General features: G+C 43.9%; 3 protein-coding genes across 5 annotated transcripts in view; 1 reads left to right on the top strand and 2 right to left on the bottom strand.

The window, feature by feature from the left end:
- Window positions 1-69: 69 nt before the first annotated feature.
- Window positions 70-2493, bottom strand: cfap20 (cilia and flagella associated protein 20). 2 transcript variants are annotated; one of them, XM_076754711.1, is made up of 6 exons: window positions 2118-2493; window positions 1142-1221; window positions 934-1045; window positions 575-763; window positions 353-466; window positions 70-249 (listed from the first exon to the last, which is right to left on the bottom strand). In XM_076754711.1, the coding sequence occupies exons 1-6, from the start codon at window positions 2199-2201 to the stop codon at window positions 244-246; spliced, it is 585 nt and encodes a 194-aa protein (XP_076610826.1). In that variant the 5' UTR covers window positions 2202-2493; the 3' UTR covers window positions 70-243. The 2 variants fall into 2 exon arrangements, with proteins under 2 accessions (XP_076610826.1, XP_076610827.1); XM_076754712.1 differs by having other exon boundaries at window positions 70-246; window positions 2118-2314.
- A 4096-nt stretch (window positions 2494-6589) lies between these two features.
- Window positions 6590-8795, top strand: LOC143335281 (G-protein coupled receptor 20). The gene is made up of 4 exons (XM_076754575.1): window positions 6590-6769; window positions 6858-7114; window positions 7228-7360; window positions 8202-8795. The coding sequence occupies exons 1-4, from the start codon at window positions 6590-6592 to the stop codon at window positions 8793-8795; spliced, it is 1164 nt and encodes a 387-aa protein (XP_076610690.1).
- Window positions 8796-14539: 5744 nt separating this feature from the next.
- slc45a4a (solute carrier family 45 member 4a) overlaps window positions 14540-22043 on the bottom strand; it is a 50414-nt gene continuing 42910 nt past the window's right edge. Inside the window, exons 5-16 of one of the 2 annotated variants that reach the window (XM_076753914.1) lie at window positions 21843-22022; window positions 21478-21665; window positions 21188-21374; window positions 20188-20640; window positions 19760-20031; window positions 19468-19629; window positions 19025-19124; window positions 18789-18869; window positions 18567-18697; window positions 18323-18391; window positions 18073-18227; window positions 14540-17763 (exon numbers count right to left, since the gene is read on the bottom strand). In XM_076753914.1, coding sequence (XP_076610029.1) covers window positions 17583-17763; window positions 18073-18227; window positions 18323-18391; window positions 18567-18697; window positions 18789-18869; window positions 19025-19124; window positions 19468-19629; window positions 19760-20031; window positions 20188-20640; window positions 21188-21374; window positions 21478-21665; window positions 21843-22022 — 2159 coding nt within the window. In that variant the 3' untranslated portion in view covers window positions 14540-17582. Of the gene's footprint in view, window positions 17764-18072; window positions 18228-18322; window positions 18392-18566; window positions 18698-18788; window positions 18870-19024; window positions 19125-19467; window positions 19630-19759; window positions 20032-20187; window positions 20641-21187; window positions 21375-21477; window positions 21674-21842; window positions 22023-22043 lie in introns of both variants that reach the window. The other variant, XM_076753915.1, reaches the window with a different exon arrangement.

The raw sequence follows: 22043 nt of genomic DNA, 5'->3' as shown, positions 1-22043 counted from the left end.
TGGACTTCTAAAGGTGCTATCATCTTTAAAGGACTGCAGTACGCATTGAAAACTGTGTGGACAGATGAGTGCATACAAAAATTTATTGTGCAGAAAGCAACACGAGACGACACTCGAAGCTCATAGTTCCAAAATTACAATATAATATTACAAAGTGTTAAAGTTCATCACATGTCTACACACAGGAAATCTCACAGTTAAACTCCACATGAGGCCTGGGGGAAGAGGGCAGGTTGAGAATCTCTACTGCTGCAAGAAACAACCACACAAACAGATGAGTGTAAGACGAGTTATATGTAGCGTGTGACCAAGCAAACGCACGGTTGCTCGTGTGTGGAGGTGTGTGTTTCACCTTGGCTTTCTGGTTCTGGACAGGCAGGTAGAGTTTAAACTCTGCAGGGAGCTCATCCTCAGAGTACAGTCTGTCCGAGAAATACACTCTCCTTATTCGACAGTTAGCATGGATCTGAGAGGGAAACAGAAACACAGTCTTAGACATTCGCTGTGGAGACTCTGAAATCACACTAGCAGCATCTGCAGTCAGCTGGTCTCTAGCCCGTCTCTGTGCACTAACCTGTACACGCAGCGTCTCAATGTAATTGGTTCCATAGGCCCTCCTGGTGAAGTCCGACAGGTTAAACTGAATCTGGTTCCAGCCGTCGTCCAGCCTCATAGGCATGGTGCAGATAAACGGCTTCACTCGTGTCGTGCTTTGATAGTTACTCGCCCGAAACCGCCGGCGAACGTTTTTATCATCTAACACCTGAAACGTTATAAAGATGGAGAGAAAGCATCAGTGACCATGAATCCTGACACTGCAGCAAGTAAACTCTTACTATACTGTGTGTTGTGTGCTTATACATATAAGTACACATTCTGTTTGTGCCACCAAGACATGGAAGGGGTTTGTATCTGTGAGAGTGCCCACCCTACCTGGACTTCAAAGGTGAAATATTTCTTGAGGTTCTTGATGATCATAACAAGAAAAGGAAGCTTGATGCCAAGTGTCTTCTTGGGGTCTGCAGGACATGTGATGTAGGTAGTGCTGCAGGGAGTAGAAGACATAAAACAGGTCAGATGAGGGTGACAAGGGCTTGAATGACTTGACCTGAGCTGAAGAATCAGTTAGACACAAACTCACCTGACGTTTGTGCCCTCAACCTCCAACACCAGTGAGTGGATGTCATTGTCTGTGATTCTCTTGATGTGACCATTCCTCACCTGTGAACACACAAAAACACTGTTAGTTACATTATTATTATTTTCTTAAGGCTTATATGGAGAAATCAAGCAGTATCACATGGGTAAAGTGCCGTCACCGTCATTTAACTTTGCAGATATCAGTTTATAGTAGATATGTGTTGTTTTACAGCTGTGCTCATTAATTTATATACCCCAGGCAAAATCATGAAATATTAGCCATTTTTTGGAAACAGTGGTTACATACCCTTGAGTGTTTAGCCTGATAATATACATTAAAGTTAACACGCACATCAACCTTTCATCCTGCCAAGCTTTCAACCAACAACTGACCACTGTCCGAGTTGAAAATGTTACTTAAATTAACAGCATCAAACAGAAACACAAATATCCATGTTTACCGGCCACAGGTCCTCTCAACTGTCAGCTGTGGTGGGATCAAAATATTAACTGGGAGGAAACTTTAAAGCGCGACTGAGATGACTAAATCAAGGCGTTTATCATTACTTTCCGTCTCTGCTGGAGGCGTCAATCGGTTGATTGAACACTGCATCCAAACCACACCGTAATAGAGACTGCAATTTAAAATAACCAATTACTATTACTGTTACTTATTATTATCAAGCGTTCAGCTCTCTTCTCTCTGAGCACTCTATGCTTTACTTCGTAGCACTGTCTCGTAGCACCTATGTCCAGTTGGACCAGAAAGTTGCGTGAAGGCACTGACTCTTGTTGTTCTCTCCCGTCTAGAACCTTGCTTGTGATGTATGAAAATCTCATATGTACGTCACTTTGGTTAAAAGCGTCTTCCAAATGACAAATTGTGATTGTAAGACGCATAACGCTAGTTAGCTTTAGCACGACTAGCTAAGGAAGCTAGCTAGAGCCACAGCATTCATTTCTGAGTCGCTGCTTACCTTTTTATCCCATATCTGAAGCGGTTTGCTGCCGATGCTGTATAAAATAGACAGGAATCCACTTTGGAATGTGTTTTTAAACATATTCTTTGAGTTTGGCTAGCCCACCGCCGTCCCGCACGCGTGTTTACGTCTATTAACGCGGTCGCTAATGAGCTTTATGTTTGTTTACAGATTCGGTTTCCGTTCCCAACGTTACCGGTTCCGTGTGGTACAAATTAACACGTTCCGCTGCCAGAAATTAAAACGTTTCGGGTGAATATAAATCTAGATTCGTCTGTTATTGTGATATTCCCACACGTGTCTCTTAGGGCCACGGAAAAAGAAAGATTAGCCCGTAGTCATGGCTTCAGTATTTTGGTGTTGCTAAGAAACTGAATCTTCTGACGTCGTTCACGTCGGTTTTTAAATGTTAGATCACATGAATTATTATTATTAACAAGCTATTTTTTTACACTTAATTTACAAGCGATAACGATGCTAAGCGCCATCGCAAAATATTCAAAATGCCAAATAATAAAGTTGATATTTTTTTAATCTCTGGTTTAGGGTTGTTTCCCATCGCCTCTTTTCATTGGTCCCTCTCCGCCAGGTAAACATCCACAACTTTCATGCCCCCAGTTTGTAACACAGACTTCCTGATAGAGGTCCATCATAATCAATTGAGGAATTGTTGGGACACCTCTTTAATTCCCAAATGCAATAATAGCTCTAGAAATAGACTTCCTACACGCAATTATATATCAGAACACCTTCCACCCAGTAAGTGTGAACAGAGACATCCTTCCTCTCTGTCTCCAGCACTTTAAACAAGCTGTACCAGGACAGATCTGACAGAGTTTCAAATATCTGAACAAGCCAAGAATCGTTCAATCAAACACTAACCAGGCACTTTGTAAAACGACATCAGCAGCAATGAGTCAAAGCTCTCTGATTTCATGTGAACTGAAGGTATAGGTGAGGCCTGTGCTACAGCACTTTGTTTGACATTTTGACACACACACACACACACACACACACACACAGGAGAGTGGCGGCCATCTCTCTAGTTGTTTATGTCACTGTGGTTTATGAGGTGCTGCTTCACTTCAAACAGTATATCTCTGTTAAAATAAATGCAAAGGTCTCCTCGCCATCCCTCTCTCTCTCACGCTCTCCATTCTGAGAAGTATGACTGTAAATTTGCTGAAACCGATTCGCAGGCTCCTCGCTCTGTGCAAACATCTACAGAAATAGTTTATATTCCGTCATCTGTCTCCTCTCTATTATTTTCCACCCTCTCTTCTCTAATTGAGTCAAGTATTTAGACAAACAGAGGTGGGAAAGGACATATATTTTTGGCTTCAGACCCTTTCAGTGTGGGACCACCCCAGAGACAGCTTTAAATAAACTTTACTGAAAATCTAATTGGATGAAATGGTCTGCTCTGGTGTCTCCGTCCTTCTGTCCCTCAAAGACAGTGTTTGTGTGTCAGCATCAGCTCTTTTGCCTCTTCACTGAGGCTGCATTCGTCTTTTTTTTGTCCTACTAGTTCTGTTTCATGTCTGCGTTTTTGGACGCTAAGCCCTCTAGCTTATGCCTCTTGCTCCCCGTTTTGACTGCTTACCTGTTGCCAACCTTTGCAGGCTTCAGCAACAAAGAGAAAAACCTTGCTTTAACTTATGCGTCTTGTCTGGGAGTGATGCTTTTTGGGTCCAAATCTTGTTTTACTGAGCCAGCACATGCTGTTCTTCTGTTTGCCTTCCATCTATCCTTTCCAAATCCCTGTTTCAAGTATTCAAATAGAAACAGAGACAGTGAGGGACACTGAGGGAGAGAAGGTAAAAGTGGGTGATCAAGAGGAGAGGACAGATGCAGAGAAAACTAAGGTGGACAAAATAAGAGGAAGAGAGACGGAGTGCCTCAGTGGGACAGACGGGTGATATGAGGAAGAGATGAGGAGGAGGTCCAGCTGCCTGATTGTACACTCCACGCAGCAGAGGGGTCCTCATCTCAACTCTCCACTCACTCTGCTCTGTCTACTAACTAAGGACAGAACAACAGGACACAGGAGACAGAAGAAGAAGAGGCAGGAGACTTACAAAGAAATATCAAAGCTTTACGAAGCTGCAGGTGGATCCACTGGATTCTGTCTCGGCGTTCACAAGGTACGTTTCAGAAGTATATTTTCTCGCCTGCAGGCTCCATGCAGCTCATTGATCTTTGAGGGGGATATTGAAACAGGAGATTTCACTCATTAAATATTATGTAAAGTAGATTTTACTGTACAAAACTGATGGGATTTACTGATTCAGGGTTTACGCTCAAGGATGCTCTCGAGATTAGATTTTATATGAGGCGTTCTTAGCACTTAAATGTTAATCCAGGGCCCGGGAAATCATCAGGAGGCGCCTCGCATTGTTTTCTTTGCTGGTTTAACAATAATCTGCACAAATCTCATCGGCATGTATGAGCAAAGCAGAATTAGGAACGAGATAGGAGTATGTGGGTATTTTTCTGTCTTTTAATCCAGGCCCTCTGCCATGTTTTATCCAACTGTCTCTATGATGATGAAGAGTGGAAAGACCTTCCTCGCCAGGATTTGTTAACAGATAGGGGCTCATCCGTCTCTGGTATTTATAAGAAAGGAAAGACATTTTTGGCCAAATCTAGTAGCTGTGAGTTTGGGAAAATCCATTTGGTGTTCTGCTTTGTTTTGGGTGGAGAAAGAACTCACTCAGTCCAGCCTGAACGTGAAAAAACGGTTCACTCGGGTGTCAACATGGTAAAATTTCATTCAAATTCTTGAAATAATTTATTGTCTAAATGTTTTAGATGAAGTAGAAACAATGAAACTTAAACAGAAAGTGCTGTAAAATTTGTGTTTGCTGAATTCTGTCACTCCCTCCATTTCTGTCTTACATGCACTTTATGTGAAAACCTTATTTCAAATCTTTTGCAGCTAAAACAATATTTCATATGTTTCATCAAACTAGTATGTAAGCATCAAAGTTCATTCTTGACTTTGGAAATCATCGTTCAACAATCAAGCCAGTATTTCTGAGGTCGAGAATGAAATTAGATGGGTATTATTTTCTAAACTGGTAGGAGATAACAGTTACAGATATATGAAAGTTCAGGGTCCACTCTCCAGCTTTTACCAGAGATTTGTTTTCAATCTATCACACGGTCTAAAAAACATTGTCAAACTACTAATTCAAGGTCAGGGATGAAGACTCGTGCTTGATTTCCACAGAAACATGAAATCCTTTTTGTTCTGTGGCTGAAATCAACAGCTACTGAGCTCACGTGTCAACAGATCCATCTCCATGGCAGCTGAGTAAACTCCGACTGCCCACGAAGATGATGTCATGTAATCTGAAAGCACAGAAAACTGTTGTACATCTTATTTATCCTGGTTATGCCTCTTCAAAGTTGAGATTCAAGTCTCACTCTCCATCACTCCCTCACGTCCTTTAAGCCACAGCTCCTTTAAAGTTCCTGGTCTATTTTTAGCTTATTGTACAGTTACACTCACCTTGAACCTCTTGAAAGTGAACAGCATCTGCACACTGAGGATTTTAAAGCATCCCTCCTTTAAACAGGATGTGTCAGATTCGTCAAATTTATTTGACTCTGAGACAAATGTATATCGGCGATGTGTGAAATAGCAGCGCACGCTGACATGGTTCATATTAATAGCACACGCTGTGTTTAAAGTAACATACGAGGCCGTGTGCTTTGTTGAAAGTGTCACATCTTTTTAGAGAGTGTATGAAGACGGATTCCGTCATCTCCACAGTACAAGAGGACGTTGTTTATAAAGCCAGGATCTCTAAAGTCTCTCTCTCTGGATTAACTTCTGCTGATGTTGACCACTTTTCATCCTCTGGGTTCATTACTCTTTCTTTTAGTGTCAGTATGCATGTGTCAGCTCAACAAGCTTGAACACGTTAAGTTCTTTTAAGACATCTCAAGCACATTGCATCACTTTAAAGTTGAGCTGTTTTTGTCTATTTATAGTACAGTATCGATGGCTGACTCCAGGGTGTATGGTTGAGGCATCTCCTGCAAACGTCATGGGAGTTCCTGCCATTCGTTTGTCCTGCTGTGAGACTGACTGTGAGATGAGGTTCAAAGTAGACAGCAACAGAGTACTTAAAAAAAATTCGTTATTGACCTTGGAAATAGATTGACCATGTTTTTAGTCAGCGTGAGCCTAAAACTAGTCAGTGCACCTTGAGTCTGGAACTATTTCCAGAGTCAAGAATGAATAATTAGACTGCAAACCTACCGGTGAACTTGAAACTCAGTTACTTGCTACTAGTTTAGAAAAAAATTGATTGCTCCTACTGCCACCAATTTGACCTAACAGGTATTAATAGCATGGCATACATACAGCAAGATTAAGACATTATCTCCTTCTGTGTCGTCATTTCTTCACATCCTGCCACTCAGACACCAGCCTGTCGTTCATTCATCCTTTCCAACCAATGGAGAACCTTCTCACCAACATCAGCTCCACCACGGAGCCCCTCCTGCCCCTCTTGACCCCTGGTCCCACTAACTGCAGCACCTGGGACCAGCGGTGGGGGGCGCCATACCTGCATAGGTTAGCCCACCTGGATGTGGAGCTGTACCAAGACTTCTACGCTGTGTGGGTCTCTCTCATGGTATGAGTATGAGTATCAATATAAAACGTAATCTTTAAAAGATCTAATGTGATTTTCAGCACTGGCGCTTCATTCCTCCCTGCTGCAGGTGTGTAACTGTCTGATGCTGGTGGTCGGCGTGGTCCTCAACAGTCTGGCTCTCTATGTCTTCTGTGGGGCGTCCACCCACTCCTCAGCCTCTGTGGTTTACACCATAAACCTCGCCGTAGCCGACCTGCTGGTGGCGCTGTCCTTGCCCGCTCGCATCGCTCTGTACCACAGTGGAGGGAACTGCGTGGCCTGCTCCTACGTTCACACCTTCAGCTACTTTGTCAACATGTACTGCAGTATACTGTTTCTGACCAGGTGGGTGGGTCACACCTTCGCTCGGCACTTAAAATGACCTTCAGCACGTAGAGCTAAAAACCTGTCTGTGCCTCCTCTTGTCTCTGTGGTTGCCCCTCTGCGCCTCCTCTCAGTATCTGCATAGACCGGTACCTGGCTGTGGTCCACGCCTCCAGTACTCTGCATCGATGCAGGACGACAGGAACAGCCAGGTGTGTCAGCGCCACAGTTTGGTTCACCGCAGTTGTGGTCACCTACTCTTTCCAGGTGAAGACACGCGCGCTACAAACACAACACAAGCAGATAAATACATGGATAGATCTGCTTAAACAGAACAAACTAACCTTTTTTCTTCTTCTTTTCTTTTCCAAACAACACACATACTATGCAGAAACTGTGGTTTTGGGTTAGACGTCTCTTGAAGTGGAAAAATATCAGTCCAGAATTACATATCTTCAAAGTTTTTTTTAGCAAGTTTGAGCTTCTCTAAGTGGTACTTGCTCTGATGTCTGAACAGATAGAGTATCACTGCCTGGGCCAACTCCACATTTATCCATTCTTATCCAAACAAAAAGGTGTTTGTGTGTCTGGAAATGCACACCGCTCCACTCGAGATGAGGATTTTCCTAAGGAATGGCCTGTTCAAAGGGATTTGGCACCACTGGCAGACCCAAAACTACCAACCATGGCTTTAACAGAGCGAACTTAATCCTAAAGACTTATTCATGACGTAAAAACTTTTGGTCGCGCTTTTTTGGGCAGTGTAACAGTAACTGGGAGGAGGCGCAGCCTGGGAGGCCCACTTCAGGCCCAAACATCCCCCACTAAATGTGTCGCCATGTGTTTAGAGCAGCTAATGTGAAGCTTTGACTTGGCTGTGGTTCCCAACCTGTGGGTCGGCATCCCACAAGGGGTCCCAAAATAGATCTAAAGGGGTCACAAGTGGATTCAAGATAAGAAAGAAAAAGTTTTACATTTTATGGGGCCGTCAGGGTAGGGGTTAAATCCTCGCATCACATAGAAGAAACCCAGACGTGTATCATAACTTTAAAGGAGAACGAGCACTTTGAGACTTGCTGTGTTGGGATCTCTCTCCTGCTCTCTACAGACCGCAGCGCTGGAGTTCAGCTCCTCCTGCGTGCTCATCCCCACCCTCTTCTTCCTCACCATCCTGGAGTTCCTCCTCCCCCTGCTGGCCGTGGTGGGCTTCACGCTGCGGGTCGCCTGTTTTCTCTCCCACAGCCACGGCCTGATGCCCCAGCAGAGCCGGGCGAGGAGGGCACGCGCTGTCAGACTGCTGGCCGCTGTCCTGGTGGTCTTCACTATCTGCTTCACGCCGTTCCACGTCCGGCAGGTGCTGGTTTACTTCCAGGTCAAAGTCGGAGGGGAGGGGCTGGGGCAGGGGCAGGGGGTGGGGCATGTACTCGCCTATCACATCACGGTTACCTTGAGCAGCCTGAACAGCTGCCTGGATCCCGTGGTTTACTGCTTTGTGACGGACAGCTTCAAGAGAGTGTGGAGGATGAGGAGGAGGGGAGTGAGGGAGGGGGACGGGGAGGCGGGACATACCAGTGGGGTAGAAGGGGAGAGGAATTCAGTGAATAAATGCTCAGGTATGGCTCTGGCTATAGCCCACAGCGTGGTCACACTCACCTTCACCAGTGCTCCCCTCTCTGTGGCCAACATGGAACAGTCCACTTAAAAGACAGGTGACCCCCCTCAACACTTGTGAATGGTGCTGTCCAGAGAGACACCTGGCGAGAAAGACCCACTGAGAGTGAAGGATAGTGATGGATAAGAGACTGGAATGAGAATCAATGAATGATCAAAGAAATATGTAAAAAGAAAAATGTCTTTATGATGAACAAAACATACTTTTAACTCTTAAGGACAAACTGCCTCCTGCCATTTATCTCTCATCTCTTCATCTTTCTGACCTGGATGTCGTCCTGAGAGCAGTGAGAACAAATACTGGACCACAAAGGGACACTGATGAGCTCCTACTGTTGGACAAGACCACAAGACACATCATAAAAAAATGTCCTTGAGAGAGACTCAAAAACATTGAAAGATCTTGAGTTGATATTTGATGTTCAGGCTCTGATCTCGTCAACATCAGGCTCTCAGTGGCCACTTGATTAGGTACACCTGCGAAATCAAATTCAGCCATAAATTCGGCCTTTACAAAGATAATTATGTTCAGTATTAATAATTCCGTTGGAGAGGAATTAATTTATTATTTTTGAGCCGTTGCATTGGTGTTGAACTGGTCTATTAAACACGCATTTCATTATATATCATATATTGTAGGTCTACCTAATAAAGTCGCCATAGAGTGTAAGTCGTAGTGAGCGTCTGTCATGTAAATTCAGTGGCAAACTTGAGTAGTGATCTACATTTTCTTCAATTTCTTTTTTTTTTTTAATAATTTAGGACACTTTCACTGTAATTAAAGCTGCACCATGTAACCATAAAACTGTAAACCTCCCTGTCTGTCTGTCTGTCTGTCTGTCTGTCTGCAGGTTTCCTGTCTGCATCTTCACTGTAATCTACCCAATAAAGGTGAAAATGCCAAACTGCAAGTGATATTTAGTTTTAACAAAGTATTGTGGCCAAATTGTGACAATTCAAATGGAAACACTGGGGGAAAAAAGCACTAAAAAACAAGACAAAAGCAGTAAATGGAGGAAATATTACATCAAGTAAGCAAAGTGATCTGCCAGGAGAACAGGAAAATGTCACTTAGGGTATCTTGTCTCCAAGATCCACAGTTATCTTTAAAGAGATGAAGTCAGACTAAAAACAAGTCCTGTTGTCTGGATAACATCTTATTAAGATGATTATGGACAAAAAAAAAAAAGCACGAAACAAGCGAAACGCTCTAAAAACTGCCTGGAAAGAACATAAATCTTGTCTGACAGAAAATAAACATGTATTGCATTTTGCAGTCAACACTGTATTCGTGTGCTGAATCACAGCTTCTCCCACTATGTTCTACCAGCGATGCTGTGTGATGCCAAAGAGGGGATTAAAAACATTCATGAAAATGAATGTTAAAATGCAGGATGACAGACAGAAAGAGTAAGAGAGGCACAGCTGCAGGAGGGAGTCTCGAGTCCACACACTAAATGAGCTAGAAGCAAAGCTCGCTTCAGATGTATAAACACTTGTAACCGTTAGTCTTTCAAGCATTTAGTGCAGCTCTCTTTAACGTCTTTGTTTAGCGTTCAGCGAGGGTCTAAATGGAGGAGCGTCGTCAGCGCCTCACAGAAACCCTCCAACTGTGAAACAGCAACCTTAAAGGAAAGGAAGCTGTCAGGTGAGGTTCATAGGAACATATGATGCTTATAATGTAGATACTTGTGTGGAAGTTAAAGGGAGTAAAAACCACCATGACTACACAAACTACAGTCTCACCACTGACTGCTGTTTTAGCATTTCAGTAACACTTCATACTAAGATGCACATATCATTAGCATGCATATAAGTAGCATATTGGCTCTTTATTAGTCATTATAAAGCAGGCATGTCAAACCTATTCCACAAAGGGCCGTGTGGCTGCAGGTTTTTCCTCCAACCAGTCAAGAGCACGCAGTCTGACCAATCAGCTGTCTGAAGACTGAGATCAGCTAATGAAATGATTCAAGACTGGTGTGCTGCTGCTTGGTTGGAAAGAAAACCTTCAGCCACTCGGCCCTTTGTGGAATAGGTTTGACATATGTGTTATAAAGCATGCATTAATGCCTAACTATATATGCATGTTAATAAGCAGTAGTAGTAGTTCATGGTGAATGTGAAGTGAAGCATTTCTTACTCAGTTTTTTTTTTCTTTGTGAACACATTGTCTGATTTTTACCTGTTTGATAATTAGTTAAAGGTCTTAAAAGTTCTTTTTAATCTTAAAACCTGTGATGGAAAGCCAGTAAAAACGAGCTTGAAATCAAATGTACAGAGTTGGTTTGATTCTTTCCACCAGAGGACAGTGTCTCGCCACAGCAGCAGGTCCTGTTGTCTGGAACGTGGAGTCACACACAGATTCACAATGAGCCACAACAGAAAACAAGCTGTGGAAGCAAATCAAACACACAGTGATAATTTAATGATTGATGTGCTCAGGTACATACTGTAGCTGCTGCTGCTGCTGCTGCTGAACCTGTGTGTGTTGTCACCCTGGAAAGCTGCATGTGAACAACTTCTGGTCTGGTGACTTCTTACTCACACCAAACATCCTCGTGTTGCCTGTGTGAACGAATTCAGATCGGAATAATAATTCTAGATTTGTTTTAGAGAATCTGTTTTATCCACATTTGCAGATAAACTCCAAATCACAAATATCCCCCCCCCCCCCAAAAAAAAAAAAAAAAAATACTGTATAGAAAGAATAGAAATAAGAATAGAAAGCAATCCATCCGAATTATTACCCTGCATGGACTCTAGCTGTAGTTAATTAACTTAAGATGTGGTAAATATATGTGTGAAAGGGTTCACTCAACATATTTTAGCTATTATTGATGACATACTGGAAAAAAAAAAGCTGCTTAGTTTCACAGATTTTGAGGGAATAAGAGGCATTAAATTGAAGGGTATTTTCCTCCAAAGGGGCAGCAGCTCACTTAACATAATGTTCTGTTCCTGTAACTTTATACTTCTGCATAAGTACATCTCACACACACACACACACACACACACACACACACACACACACACACACACACACACAGGCTCCATCCATCAGCTGGTCTTGCAGTCACATGATGAGTTTGGGTCAGACACACATGCACGCACACCAGTTTCAGGTTCCCTCTCTGGTTTCTCTCTGTGCTCGCGGCCCACATCTGAGTCTGCAAGAAATAACTTTTCCGATCTTCGTCTCCTCCGGCAGCGCTCTGACCACAGGGCATCATGGGAAACCAGTCGGCTGTGTTGAAAATGCTGAGTTAAGTTTTTATTCCAAAAAAAGTTGAAGTGGTCCTGAAAGTGCAGACCAGCAGGTTACTTCACCAGCAGTCACGTGGATGATGACATCGCACAGCCTCTGGTCTGTCGTGGAGTCAGATGGAGTTTTATCATTTCTCATGGTGTTGTTTGTAATGAGCGGAAAATGAACCACTGTTCTCTGCATCCTCTCATATATGTTCCTAAATCCTCTTTGATCAATTTACATGAATCTAGTTGAGGTCACAATCAACAATCAAACCATCTGCCGGCTTCAGACACACACTCAATAGATGTTCTCTGAAGTATTATCAGTATTCAGTCCATCTAAACTAAAAACAGAACATCAACCCAACGCACGCTTTTATTCAATTTTCTGTAAAGCCAACATTAAATTAAATGATTTCTGGACAAAATTCTCCATCTAAATGCAATCTTCTTGATAGCCTCCCTTGACGTTTATGATATTACGTGTGTTTGATGTAACTTTGACGTGTCTGGGCGTAACTGTACGATCACTGCAAATCTTAAGTTAAGTCATACTGTGAGTAACTGAATTATAGCTTAGTCTCACACAATAATGTATGTGCAGATGGTAGTCACGTGATGTGAGTTTCCTGTACCAGACCAGTGATTTGTCGTCCACTCAGCCCTCCAAATGTTAAAGAACGAAAGGACCCATTGTCGGTTTACTTCTGAACAGATTTTAAAGGTGCGTTCATACAGTGTTCATCCAGAGTCCTACATATGAAGGCTCAAGCATATTTACAGAACATAGAGATATATACAGTCTTTATATAGAAAACAAAACTACTAACAAAAATAATCATCTTTTTTATAGCAGCAAAAAAAGAAGAAACTAAAAGAGAAATGTATATTTACATCTTTTTTCTCAAATAACAAGGCATATTATATATAGTACACTGTGCATACTTGCTTTCCCATTCTTTAAGTATTCTTGATTTAATCTCTGAAGATCAAAGTATATAGGCATCTCCCTCCCCCGTCATCAACACAGTTTACTCACAGGCAGAGCCACACACACACACATGCACACACACACACACACACACACAAACACACACGCACTCAGAGTCTGGCCAGGTTGGACTAACTGCATGGCCGCCATGCTGCTGCCGCTGACAGCTGCTGGCTGGAAACAAGAAACAGCATCACCACGTCGCCGCTTTCATTCAACGATCAGGACGGTGGAGCCAACATGGCCGCCACTGAAAAAGTGCAAAGGCCAAACTCTCGTGTGTGGCTCTGCCTAAAAAATTCAAACCAATACAAAAAAAAAAGAAGAAAAAAGACATTTTCTAGTTGAGTTGAAACACCAAAACAGTAAAGACTCGTAAATAACCTCCGGTATTGCAGCCATCGATTCCAGAGTTAAGTGTAAACCAGGTGATTGCAACAGAGAACAAGAACCAAACAGAAACACTGAGATGACATTCGGAAAACACACTCCTGCCTTCTGCTCTGCTGTGAGACGACTGCCCACACACTCACACACACACACTCACACACACACACACACAACCCAGCCCGCTTCTGCAGCGTCTCCCGTAACAGCAAATAGCTTTTATGATTTTTTTTTGGAAACTAAGTGAAAGGTGTCCTTTATAGACGAGAAAGCTAAAAAAAATAAATATCCACAGTTATCTTTTTTTCTTCCTTTTGCAACACACAACTATTGTTTTTGTTTTTTTAACTTATTATGTGCAAGTTCTGTGCAATGTCAGATCCCCCGCCCCGCCCCCCCCCTCTCTCTCTCCGGCTTGTCGAACATCAAAACAAAAATGATTTCGTCTGAAATCACTTCACATTCATTGACTTTTTAAAAAACAAAAAAAACATTGAAGTCACGAGATGGAATCAAAGGTTAGAACTCAATCTCCCAGCAGGCCGAGCTGCTGTCTGAACATTCCAGAGTCTGCGGCAAAAAAAAGGCTTGGGACATTAAGAACGAAAAGAGCCCCCCCGAAAAAAACCAAAGACCTCCCACTGCAGTGGAACAGAAACACTCAAACTGCACTTCAAGTATTGACGGCCTGGAGCTCCTCGCCTACACTTCTAACAAGGGACGACACATCTTGTCCTCTCACATTTCAGCACCTTCCATCCACACGAACGTCGAAAAAGCAACAAGATGCTGAAATTTTCTATAAAGTCACGTGCTTGTTAAGAGTGTACTGACCCGGGCCGAGCACAATGCTTCGGCTTAAATTTTTTTTGTTGTTGTTGTTGTTGTTGTTGTTTTTAACGCGTTTAAGTTCAAACAGAAAGACACAAACATCCAGCCATGCATTAGAAAATACATCCCTGACCTATTAGGACAATAAAGAAAAGAGCTTGAGTGATTTGTACAGAGTCATACTTTGGTGTTCCACACATGCATATTGCTGTTGTGACATGCAAACCTCCCAAACCCCCAGTTTTTTTTATTTTATAAGCTTCGTTTTTCCTTAAACCGAAGCTGGGTGTCCTTTTTTTTTTTTTTTTTTTCTTATCCAGGATATTTTATTGCCCTAGTTTTTACAGAAGCCACTCGAGAAATCTGGCGTCTGTCCCCCCTCATCGCCTTTTCTCATCGTCCCATCGCTGCTTTTTTTTTTTTTTTTTTTAATCCCAGCACCACAGCCAGAGCAGGGTCAGCCCAGGAAGCAAAATACTCTGTGCTCCGCTCTGGGACTGACTGAATGTACCTGAAATTATGGAAGGAATTTACTTTGAAAAACAGGGTTAAACTCTGCACCGACACCCATCCAAGTGAAACAAAAAATAATAATAATCAGTGAGTGAATTCTCCTCTAAAACCCCCCCAAAAATTTAAAATAAGCTTCTCCACTAAATGCTTTCTCACACACTAAAATAAAACGTTCATTACTAAATGAACTCACTGCAATTTACACGTCGATTGCTTTCGATATGCAGCTGACTGAGCTGAAAGGAAAACTGACCCGAATCCAGCCGTTCAGCCTGACGGACGCAGGGAAAACAAAAACACCCTGAACGGTTTTCAGGAAGGATTTCGCCACCACCAACAACCCTGTTCTGCCCACGCGACCCCCCGCACAGTCCTCTCCCCCCGCTGATTCACAGAGGCCGCTATTGCAACAAAACATCTGATTTGTCAGAAAACAAACGACACAAGAAAATCTTAACTCTTTATCTAACTATAAATTAGCTTTTTTCACACATCCACCACCGTCTGCTATCGAAACACTCCAAAGATTAAGATATATCAGTATTGGCCTGCACTCAGTGTCAGTTAGTATTAATGAGAGTTTGGATTCATGCAGCTTGCATATATCCTCTCTGTGCAGGCTGTGTCTCATTACTGTGTGTGAATGTTAGCAGGGTCAAAGCAAAGCTAAACTCAACACTTGGGATGTCTTATGACACTTTAATGAAGAAATCAGATTTTATGGTGGTAAACTTTTTTGTAAATTGGTAAATTATTCTTGATATTTTGTAGTTTTTCAAGAGGTCAAAGTGATTTTGTCTGGATCTGAATTTGTGACATATCAGATTTTGTGGAGGTTCTGACATTTTGTGAAATACGCTCATTTGCTTTTCTGTTGAGACTTAATCAATACTTGAATGTCTGTACGTTGAGCTACAGCCTCAAGGTGTTAAGCTTAGCTTAGCATAAAGACTGGAAACGGGGGGAAACAGCTAGCATGAACAAACAAAGCCAAATGTAACAAATTCCACCCCACACAGTTTCCAGTCTTAATGCTAAGCTAAGCTAACAGTCTCCTGGCGGTGGCTTCATACGTAGCATACAGACATGAGAGCACTCTTCTGCACTCTCTACACAAAGTGAATACGCGCATCAAACTACCTTTTTTAAAGTGAAACATTTCTCCAGTCCTGCTCCTCCTCTGACTCTCCTCTTCCAAACATCCATTCAGCAAACAACACACAGATGTATCGACCAATACACCTAAAACAGGAGTGTAAATCCTCCATCAAGTAACAAGCCTAAAGCTGATTTTATGTGCTCCTAATACTCAACACTAGAAGGACGTGTTGTTCCTTCTCTAACATAATATAGGCCCTGGAAAAACCCTGATGTTTCTATACATTTTCTCCTCATACATCCAGGATCCATTTTTGTCCTATTCCAGACTGACAACTATTGGATCCACTGGAGCAGAGGAGTGTCAGGAAGCTCCGTCCCGCTGGTGTCCTAAGACGAACAAATCCAACACCTCTAAAGTCTTACAGAGGATTTCAAACAACTTATCAAACGAATGCTATTTACCATTCTCTCACCGACGGCTCAGCTAATGTGCAGCGAGTGACAAACACTGTGCTAACAACTCCACACCTTTCCTCTCTTCTCCTCTGCTGTTTGGTTTCTCTCTCGTCTCTGGTCCTCCTCGAACATGCAGCATGTAGGTTAGTTTGATTATTCAACACAAACACAAGCATCATTCTGGGCCCTCAACAGATCAGGAAAATAATATTTGGGATTTTAATGCCCTGCATACTGCGCATATTGCATCGATGCTCTTTCTTTCCTGGAATTTCTCTCTCAATATACAGGCAGCTTTATGCTCAGACTCTTAAGCATTTTCCCTGGAGTGAAGGCTAAAGCACTCCTGACATGTGGACGAGGGTGATAAAACAAAACAAAACAAAACAAAAAAAACACCTGTAATCAATTTGGGGAGTCAAGATGAATCGTTTTCCCTCAGGAAACAGGCTTCGGGCTCTTAGCTTCAGAAATGCCACTTCCAAAAGTCTCTAGAGTCTTAAAGCTTCTGTCACAGAGTGCTGCAAAAGTCCCGCAAAGCAGAGGGTGGTGTTGGGGTTATTTTGGTGAACACGATGCCGCCGGTGGAGATACCAAAGTCAGCAGGCGCACGCCCTCTCGTCCATCAGCGTCATGGAGCAGAGACTCCAACGAGCCACTTCCACAGCGAGGAAGAACAATTTTCAGCATTTTTGAATGATTGCAGCTTCGAGGACTAATGTTCATCAGCAACGTTCATTATTCAGGTGTTCATTCGATTGTGTTGACCCCAGATGAAGAGGTGTGTGTGCGTGTATGTGTGAGTCCCCTGAAGTTTCCCGTCCAGGCGGCTGCTCAGTAGCACCTCCTAGAGGCCCTGAGAGACAGAGACGACCTCTCCTTAAAACCATGACCAATGAATTTCTCACTTCTGGACGACCCTGTTGGATCACTCAAATGTCCACGATGGCTAAGAGGAAGGAATTTCGGTGGCGGCTGAAGCAGCGCTGGGACCAGAATGCTTTTCTGTCGGACAAGTTGGTCTGGTGTAACACTGGTCCCATGACAGATTGAGCAGTTTTCTTCAGCAAATAAAGACACACCGAATCAGAAAAAGCCTGACAAAGCAAGAACGGACACCAGGAGTGGACCAAACTCATGCCGACCGTCCTCTTCGCTCCTCTTTGCGTCCATAAACTCCAGCATGAAGAAGACGGCGGCGCATCCTCAAGTCTTTCTGTCAGCGACAATTTTAAAAGTGAATTTAGTTGTTTCTGCAGCAAAGCGTCTGTCGACTTAGCCGGCCAATCACAGAGCAGACTCATTCTCCGTGTGACAGGAAGTGGTGGTGGTGGTGGCCTTGCCCTCCTTGTTGAGTTTCAGGAAGCTGGGTTTCTCTGTCGCCACCGTAACAGCCACGTCATTGCTGTTGGGATTTTCCAGCGTGGTCAAGGCCTTTTTCTCCGAAGCTTTGGCTGAGTCCCCGTCCCTGTCAATCAGAATTAAAAATCACAACTGTAAGGAATGAATTTGAGGTTTAAAGGAATAGTTCAACAGTTTGGGAAATACAACAAAAACACTGGAAACAGTCACAACAACGGAGCTTTAGGGGAGCTGGTAGGAGGATCGTGAACAGCCAGGCTAGCTGTTTCCCCTTGTTTCCAGTCTGTATGCTAAGCTAAGCTAACCAGCTGCTGCCTGTAGCTACATATTTCATGAGTGGTTTTCATTCCTCTCATCTAATTCTTGGCAGGACAGCAAGTAAGTGTTGTTTCCTAAGACCAGGCAGGTTTCTCACCGGTTGTTTGGAGTCGGGTAAATGACCAGGAAGCAGGCAGTGAGGAATCCAAGGAGAGAGCCCCCAGAGGCCACCATTGGAATGACACGGACGCTACCAACGGCTTCTACTACAGCACCTAGAGCTGAGGCCACCAAAATCTGACTGATGTACACCTGCAAAATGACAAATGATCACAGAGCAAATGGTGTTTTTACATACATACAAAACAATACCTCAAAGATTCCATTAGGACAATACAGACACTCACCTGGCAGGATAAGATGGCACAGTCGATGCCAAAGCCTCTCCGGGAGTTACCCGGACTGTGGTGGATGTACTGCAGGAGGCGGAGAAAGTTCGTTATTGAAAGCCACTAAGAGCTACAGGTGAAAAAATGTTTTTGAGAAAGAGTAATGCAACAGGAAGAGATCATTTCTCGCAGGCGCAGCTCATCCTGATGCAGGCTTTTCCGACATCATGGAGTACTTGTGTCTGTGTCTGTATGTCTGTACCTCTTTCATTTCGTGATACTGTCCCAGCAGAGCATAAGGACAGTAGGAGATACTCATGGAGATGATGCCCATGCTGCTGATCATCACCATGGCAACATACACATTAGGGAAAATGGCCATGACAGCCGTCCCTGAGGAGGGAAAAAGCAAAAATTCCAGAGATGCTTAACAGCTGTTCTCATCTATTTTTGTTCTGCTGTATTACTGCAGTGCGGCTCATACCTATGGAAAATCCAAGCGTTCCCAGGATGTAGATGACCTTAATGCTCAGGTCAAAGTTGTCAAGGTACTTCTGAAGGATGGCTGGAAAATGCAGATCAGTTGACGGGTTAGTCCAGAGTTCAATGCCACGATTTGCTTGATTTCTTAAAGACAGTAAGCAACCTAATGTGGAGGTGTTCGTGCGTGTGACAATGTGTATTCCTCTGTGTTTGGAAGGTGCTCGTGATGTGTGTTACCTGAGCATGTAGCAGCTGTCATGGCATATATAACCAGTCCCCAACATCCCATCTGAACTCCTCTGTGGTAATTTTCCAGCAAAGTAGAGTTGGCAGGAGCCTGAGAGAGAGAAAACCAGGCTTTACGCACCATCAGAGTAAGAGACAAATTGCACGGAAAGGGCAAAGGGAAAAAGCAGTAGTTGCAAGAGTGCAATCCTGCACACAAACATTCAGTTGCAATGTCGGTGTTCTCAATTTCAGAGCTGTTTTCTATCCGTTTAGACAATAGAGGCAAGGTAATACAACATGTTTTCAGGTCAAATAATGGTTAATCTCACTATGTTTTGCATTGATATTCTTCTTTTTCTGAAATTCCAGATTGGCTTGGACACACTATCATGCCATTAAAGTAACTGAGTTTAAGGGAGGTGCAGGGATATATATCTGTCTGATTCTCATACGGTAGGATCTCCAAGGTAGATGACTTGTCCCATGAAGTCGGTGAAGAAAACGGCCTCAGCAATGATGGAGAACCAGGTGAGCAGGTGACAGGCGCACAGTCGCAGCAGCTCCGGAGGCATCTTCAGCATGGAGAGCCACAGCAGCCGCACGGTGGTCTCAACCTAACGAGAGCAGACGGGATCAACCAAAGAGAGACGCTTCACATATTGGAGAGAAATGGCAGAGATGAACTGTGGTCATGGTTAGAGATAGCAAAAAAAAAAAACAACACATTTGAGAAGTAAATCTCACCTCTCCTTCCTCGCTCTCTGTATCGCCGCTGGAAGAGTTGGTGTTTCCGCTGCGGTGTCTGTTTCTCTGTCTGCTCCTCCTTCTGTGTCTGGCCTCCACTTCGTACAGGTCGTTCATGCTGCGAGACGGCTTGATGAGAAAAGCGGCGTTGGCCCGGCGGTAGCGGTAGCGGTGGCTCCCGACCCGACCGTAGTAGGAGAAGGTGCAGGACGGCTGGCGGTAGAAGGTGTGACGGTGGCGTGGCTGCCGCATCGGGGCTCCCGTACTGGCAGCTGGAGTCAGACACAGATTATCGGTTATCATTAAAAGGCTGTTTATCATTTGGGGTTGCAGAAACCATACGTGTTCATTTAGAATTACAATTTCTTTATTCTATTTCTCTATTTTTATTTGATGTAGAATTGCACAGAGTAAAATAAAATACCAACCTTTGACCATTCCAGCTCGATGTGCCTGTCCCTTAGAGCTCAGCCTGTTAGTGTTCATTCGGTCAGCATTAGTTACACTGGCTAACAGCCGCCCGTTCAGCGTCCGCTGCTCGTTGAGCTGATTGTTTAGCAACGCCTCCTGACCGTCGTCATTCTCCATTTCCTGTAAGAAAGCGGAGAGGCGGGACATCCGGGGGTTGTGAGGGTGTGTTTGGTGGTTGTTGGTTTGGAGCAGGTCCTGACTTCCTATACTGCTGCTGCGTCTGATGTTGCCGAACCGCGGGGGCGGAGTGCTGCGATTGGGGTTGAAGAAGGAGGTCGTGGGAGGCGAGCCATGATAGGGCGAGAGGCGGTCGGCAAAGATGGACGGCTCTAGGTGGCACAAGAACAACGCATCGTGGTCCAGGTGGTCGAGGGTGGCGTCTGCCATGGCCAGGACGCTGTCACTTTTACCTGAAGAAAAGGGGGAGAAGGGTGAGTAGGTTTAGATGTGACAGGCATGTTTATCTACTCCCTAAATGTATCTGCTGTTAGCTTTGCTTTGTAATTCCAGTTTCCTTGTTACTCTACTAAATCATTTTCAATTTCATTTAATACTGTACCTTTGGATCAGCTGTTGCTCATGGTATTTCAATAAAAACCTCAAACGTCAGCTTCTGGCTTTAACTTTTGTTAGATGTGCGTTTTGTTTTTTGCAGCTGTCCCGATGGATTAAAACCTCCAGACTCATACGTCTTTCTCCGACTAATGATTGAGAACCACTGATCTAGATCGTCTATATCTCTTTTGGGGAGACGCAGAGACACAGATAAGACTTCTCTGTTGTTGTCTGATGAGGAGTAAATGAATCACAATGGTCTGAAACTGTTCCAAGTGACAGCTGTGATAAAACACAGCTGATATCTCTGAATAGCAAGAAAAGGAGCTTCTTTGCTTCCTTTTCTATCTCCTTCAGTCTTGGAAACACAGGACCACCAGATATTCTCATCCCACAACTCACTTCTCACAAGCTCCACCTCGAGGAAGTCCATGTCCATATCTCCACGCTCTGACTGGTCGTCTCCATAAGGGTCGTAGAGGTCGTAGGTGTCCATTGTTTCATCCTCTCCAATCAGTTCCAGCTTGGGGGCCAGGAGTCCGGTCCTGCCATTGGCCGATGGCTGCGGGTTGGTGCGATCTGGGCTTTCCTGGTGAGAGGACAATGAGAGGAGGCGGCGTCATAGAAAACCAAAGTCTTAGGGTTGTTTTCTTTTCTAAAAAAATTGCTAAATTAATAAAATTTAATTTTACCTGGTCCAACCGATCATGAGCAGAGTACTGCTGCTCCTCAATGCTGAACAGATGTAACACCACAGAGACAGAGAAGAGGATGGCAGCGAAGAAGAACAGGATCTGCTCCTGGGACTTGAAGGCCGTGCCGAGGAAGGTGTGTGTCCAGTCCAAACCTCCCAGAGCGTAGCCCACCGCACCACCAAGACCTGCAGACGTGGACAAACGGACCACTTTAGACTTACAGAACAGACGTAAGCAGAAAAGGATTGCGTCTGATCTCATTTTCTCTATTAGTTTATGTCAAACAGACCACAAATAAATCAAACCAAACCTCCCATTGCCATATTAAATATATGTGCGTATGTGTCAGATGTCAGTCATACCTGCGGAGGCGGCGTGGATGTTGAGCGCCATGTCTTGTTCCTCCGTGTCTGCCACGTCTAGCAGGTACGCTCTGATTGGTCCCTCTGTTGCATCCGCACAAAAGTCCAACACCACCACCCCCAGGACGGTAAGAACAATTCCTATTGGCTGTCTCCCCTGCTCGTCACCCATGGACAGACCTAATGGAGAAAGACAGGGAC

Source organism: Chaetodon auriga, chromosome 17, assembly GCF_051107435.1.
Source record: "Chaetodon auriga isolate fChaAug3 chromosome 17, fChaAug3.hap1, whole genome shotgun sequence".
Lineage (NCBI taxonomy): Eukaryota > Metazoa > Chordata > Actinopteri > Chaetodontiformes > Chaetodontidae > Chaetodon > Chaetodon auriga.
Note: the sequence above shows the minus strand (reverse complement) of the source record. Positions and strands in the feature narration are given on the sequence as shown.

What these genes read in the sequence shown, in the direction of transcription:
- cfap20 (XM_076754711.1), bottom strand. Translation starts at nt 2,201, where the DNA reads ATGTTTAAAAACACATTCCAAAGTGGATTCCTGTCTATTTTATACAGC. An exon ending in GTTGAGGGCACAAACGTCAG is followed by an intron (nt 1,046 to 1,141) that starts GTGAGTTTGTGT and finishes TACTCCCTGCAG; the next exon opens with CACTACCTACATCACATGTC. An exon ending in ATTTCACCTTTGAAGTCCAG is followed by an intron (nt 764 to 933) that starts GTAGGGTGGGCA and finishes ATAACGTTTCAG; the next exon opens with GTGTTAGATGATAAAAACGT.
- LOC143335281 (XM_076754575.1), top strand. Translation starts at nt 6,590, where the DNA reads ATGGAGAACCTTCTCACCAACATCAGCTCCACCACGGAGCCCCTCCTG. An exon ending in CTGTGTGGGTCTCTCTCATG is followed by an intron (nt 6,770 to 6,857) that starts GTATGAGTATGA and finishes TCCCTGCTGCAG; the next exon opens with GTGTGTAACTGTCTGATGCT. An exon ending in AGTATACTGTTTCTGACCAG is followed by an intron (nt 7,115 to 7,227) that starts GTGGGTGGGTCA and finishes GCCTCCTCTCAG; the next exon opens with TATCTGCATAGACCGGTACC.